This window comes from Calidris pugnax, unplaced genomic scaffold, assembly GCF_001431845.1.
Source record: "Calidris pugnax isolate Ruff unplaced genomic scaffold, ASM143184v1 scaffold300, whole genome shotgun sequence".
Classification (NCBI taxonomy): Eukaryota; Metazoa; Chordata; class Aves; order Charadriiformes; family Scolopacidae; genus Calidris; species Calidris pugnax.
Genome location: NW_015091014.1, coordinates 443,443 through 448,341, shown reverse-complemented (window position 1 = coordinate 448,341; position 4,899 = coordinate 443,443). Strand labels below are relative to the sequence as shown.

Here is a 4,899-nt window from a genome sequence, read left to right as displayed (position 1 = left end):
GGGAGGGTGGGAGGGGGTGATACAGGGGGGGGGGGGCTGCAGTGAAATGGCCACAGAGCCACCTTGTCTCGACCCCCCCCACCCCGTAATGAGCATCCCCTTCATTAAGCTCCCTAATGAAGGCTGGGAGCCAGCGCTCATCCCCAAGGATGCTGAGCGGGGGTGGGCAGCTCCCTCTCCCCATCCCGGGGGACCCCCAGTATCCCATCCAGTATCCCTCCCAGTATCCCCAGTATCCTCTACCCATCCCAGGGCATCCCAGTCCCCAGTATCCTTCCTCCCTGGGGATTCCAGACCCTGGTATCCCCTCTCCCCTTCCCAGTATCCCCAGCATCCTCTCCTTATACCAGGGGATCCCAGTCCCCAGTATCCCTCTTCCATGGAGATTCCAGACCCTGGTATCCCCTCTCCCCTTCCCAGCATCCTCTCCCCATCCCAGGGGATCCCAGTCCTCAATATCCCTCTTCCATGGGGATCCCAGACTCTGGTATCCCCCCAGTATCCCCAGTACCCTCTCCCCATCCCAGGGGATTCCGGACCCCAGTAAATCTCTCCCCAGGGGATCCCAGTCCCTGGTTCTCTCTCTTCACAGGGGATCCCAGTCCACAGCATTCCCACCAGTAACCCCCCCCGTGACTCACTGGAGACCAGTTGGCTGACGGTGGGGGTCTCGGAGCAGGTAATGGGGACGGGCGCGGGGGATGCCTTGGCCACTGGGGCAGGGTTTGCCACCACCACGGTGGGTTGGGAGAGCGCCGGGGCCGGCTGGATGGGCTGGACCTGGGGCAGAGAAAGTTGGGGGTCAGCACCCCCAGATCAGGGGGTCCCACCTCCTCCAGCCCCACAGCTCCTCCCTGCCCACCAGCTCCATCCAACACCTTCCTTCTGCTGAGGGTGGAGGTGACCCAGGCTGGGATGGGGAGGTGACACTGGGAACCACCCAGCTCCATGTTGGGAATGTGGCCGTGACAATTCTCTACTGGGGGGTCCCACCACGTAGGTTTGGGGGTCACCAGCACCTCTGCTCACGCCCAGGTGAGGCTTGGCCACGTCCCATCCCAACTGGGACATTTGGTGGGCACAGAGAGTTGGACGCCCCATGGGGCAGGAGGGGTCACATCCCCAAGATGCCCCAAGATGCCAGCCTTGTGGTTGGGTCCAAAAGGTGCCCACGGGTTCCCAAAGCCTCATGGTTGGGTCCCAAAGGTGCCCATGGGCTCCCAAAGCCTCGTGGTTGGGTCCTAAAGGTGCCCACAGGTTCCCAAAGCCACATTGGTTGGGTCCCAAAGTGACATTGCTGGGTCCCAAAGCCACGTGGTTGGGTCCCAAAGATGCCCATGGGCTCCCAAAGCCTCGTGTTTGGGTCCCAAAGATGCTCATGGTCTCCCAAAGCCACATGGCCAGGTCCCAAAGGTGCTCACATGCCCCCAGAGCAATGTGGTTGGGTCCCAAAGCCACATGTTGGGGTCCCAAAGCCACACACCTGGGCCCCAAGGATGTTCATGTCCCCCAAAGCCACATGGCCGGGTCCCAAAGCCACATGGCCAGGTCCCAAAGATGCTCACATGTCCCCAGAGCACCATGGCCGAGTCCCAAAGACACTCACATGCCCCCAAAGCAACGTGGTTGGGTCCCGAAGCCACATACCTGCATCCCAAAGATGCTCATGTGCCCCCAGAGCACCGTGGCCAGGTCCCAAAGACGCTCATGTGCCCCCAAAGCAATGTGGCTGGGTCCCAAAGGTCCTCACATGTCCCCAGAGCACCATGGCCAGGTTCCAAAGCCACATATCTGGGTCCCAAAGATGCTTATGTCCCCCAAAGCCACACGGCTGGGTCCCAAAGCCACATGCCTGCATCCCAAAGATGCTCAAGTGTCCCCAAAACACTGTGGCCGGGTCCCAAAGGTCCCAATGTGTCTCCAAAGCCACGTGGCTGGGTCCCAAAGGTGCTCATGTGCCTCCAGAGCACTGTGGCTGGGTCCCAAAGCCACACATCTGGGTCCCAAAGCCACATACCTGTGCCCCAAGGATGCTCGTGTCCCCCAAAGCCACATGGCTGGGTCCCAAAGCCACATGGCCAGGTCCCAAAGATGCTCAGGTGTCCCCAGAGCACCGTGGCCGGGTCCCAACGGGGGGGGGCTGCAGTGAAATGGCCACAGAGCCACCTTGTCTCGACCCCCCCCACCCCGTAATGAGCATCCCCTTCATTAAGCTCCCTAATGAAGGCTGGGAGCCAGCGCTCATCCCCAAGGATGCTGAGCGGGGGTGGGCAGCTCCCTCTCCCCATCCCGGGGGACCCCCAGTATCCCATCCAGTATCCCTCCCAGTATCCCCAGTATCCTCTACCCATCCCAGGGCATCCCAGTCCCCAGTATCCTTCCTCCCTGGGGATTCCAGACCCTGGTATCCCCTCTCCCCTTCCCAGTATCCCCAGCATCCTCTCCTTATACCAGGGGATCCCAGTCCCCAGTATCCCTCTTCCATGGAGATTCCAGACCCTGGTATCCCCTCTCCCCTTCCCAGCATCCTCTCCCCATCCCAGGGGATCCCAGTCCTCAATATCCCTCTTCCATGGGGATCCCAGACTCTGGTATCCCCCCAGTATCCCCAGTACCCTCTCCCCATCCCAGGGGATTCCGGACCCCAGTAAATCTCTCCCCAGGGGATCCCAGTCCCTGGTTCTCTCTCTTCACAGGGGATCCCAGTCCACAGCTTTCCCACCAGTAACCCCCCCCGTGACTCACTGGAGACCAGTTGGCTGACGGTGGGGGTCTCGGAGCAGGTAATGGGGACGGGCGCGGGGGATGCCTTGGCCACTGGGGCAGGGTTTGCCACCACCACGGTGGGTTGGGAGAGCGCCGGGGCCGGCTGGATGGGCTGGACCTGGGGCAGAGAAAGTTGGGGGTCAGCACCCCCAGATCAGGGGGTCCCACCTCCTCCAGCCCCACAGCTCCTCCCTGCCCACCAGCTCCATCCAACACCTTCCTTCTGCTGAGGGTGGAGGTGACCCAGGCTGGGATGGGGAGGTGACACTGGGAACCACCCAGCTCCATGTTGGGAATGTGGCCGTGACAATTCTCTACTGGGGGGTCCCACCACGTAGGTTTGGGGGTCACCAGCACCTCTGCTCACGCCCAGGTGAGGCTTGGCCACGTCCCATCCCAACTGGGACATTTGGTGGGCACAGAGAGTTGGACGCCCCATGGGGCAGGAGGGGTCACATCCCCAAGATGCCCCAAGATGCCAGCCTTGTGGTTGGGTCCAAAAGGTGCCCACGGGTTCCCAAAGCCTCATGGTTGGGTCCCAAAGGTGCCCATGGGCTCCCAAAGCCTCGTGGTTGGGTCCTAAAGGTGCCCACAGGTTCCCAAAGCCACATTGGTTGGGTCCCAAAGTGACATTGCTGGGTCCCAAAGCCACGTGGTTGGGTCCCAAAGATGCCCATGGGCTCCCAAAGCCTCGTGTTTGGGTCCCAAAGATGCTCATGGTCTCCCAAAGCCACATGGCCAGGTCCCAAAGGTGCTCACATGCCCCCAGAGCAATGTGGTTGGGTCCCAAAGCCACATGTTGGGGTCCCAAAGCCACACACCTGGGCCCCAAGGATGTTCATGTCCCCCAAAGCCACATGGCCGGGTCCCAAAGCCACATGGCCAGGTCCCAAAGATGCTCACATGTCCCCAGAGCACCATGGCCGAGTCCCAAAGACACTCACATGCCCCCAAAGCAACGTGGTTGGGTCCCGAAGCCACATACCTGCATCCCAAAGATGCTCATGTGCCCCCAGAGCACCGTGGCCAGGTCCCAAAGACGCTCATGTGCCCCCAAAGCAATGTGGCTGGGTCCCAAAGGTCCTCACATGTCCCCAGAGCACCATGGCCAGGTTCCAAAGCCACATATCTGGGTCCCAAAGATGCTTATGTCCCCCAAAGCCACACGGCTGGGTCCCAAAGCCACATGCCTGCATCCCAAAGATGCTCAAGTGTCCCCAAAACACTGTGGCCGGGTCCCAAAGGTCCCAATGTGTCTCCAAAGCCACGTGGCTGGGTCCCAAAGGTGCTCATGTGCCTCCAGAGCACTGTGGCTGGGTCCCAAAGCCACACATCTGGGTCCCAAAGCCACATACCTGTGCCCCAAGGATGCTCGTGTCCCCCAAAGCCACATGGCTGGGTCCCAAAGCCACATGGCCAGGTCCCAAAGATGCTCAGGTGTCCCCAGAGCACCGTGGCCGGGTCCCAACGTCACACATCTGGGTCCCAAAGACACTCACATGTCCCCAAAGCCACATGGTTGGGTCCCAAAGCCACATGCCTGCATCCCAAAGATGCTCAGGTGCCCCCAGAGCACCGTGGCCAGGTCCCAAAGGTCCTCACATGCCCCCAAAGCCACGCGGCTGGGTCCCAAAGATCCTCACGTGTCCCCAAAGCAACGTGGTTGGGTCCCAAAGCCACATGCCTGCATCCCAAAGATGCTCAGGTGTCCCCAGAGCACCATGGCTGGGTCCCAAAGGTCCTCATGTGTCCCCAGAGCACTGTGGCTGTGTCCCAAAACAAGACAGCCATGTCCTAAAGGTGCTCAGGTGTTCCCACAGCCCTGCAGCAGGGGACATTGGTGGCCCTTTGGCCACGTGGGCTACCAGCCCGGTGCCCATGACTCACCTCGGTCTTGGCGGGGGGGTCGGGGGTGGCAGTTTTCTTGATGGTGGCTGCCGGGATGGTGCTGCTGGCCAACGTGGCGATGACCTGGCCCTGGGCATTGAGCAGCAGTTGGGGTGTCACCGTCTGGACCTGCAGGTTCTGGGCCGGCAGGGCGGCGGGGACAGGGCTGGTGGCTGCCATCCCGGGGGAGTTCACCACCCACGGCAGGGTCCCGATCACCTGGGGGGGTGGAGGAGGAGGAGGAGG

General features: G+C 61.5%; 1 protein-coding gene across 1 annotated transcript in view; it reads right to left on the bottom strand.

The window, feature by feature from the left end:
- The window catches only part of POU6F1 (POU class 6 homeobox 1), a 16,396-nt gene that overhangs the window by 2,589 nt on the left and 8,908 nt on the right, over positions 1 to 4,899 (bottom strand). The window contains exons 6-7 of the mRNA XM_014955685.1: positions 4,654 to 4,872; positions 2,730 to 2,884 (exon numbers count right to left, since the gene is read on the bottom strand). Of these exons, the coding sequence (XP_014811171.1) occupies positions 2,730 to 2,884; positions 4,654 to 4,872 (374 nt within the window). The remainder of the gene's footprint in view (positions 1 to 2,729; positions 2,885 to 4,653; positions 4,873 to 4,899) is intronic.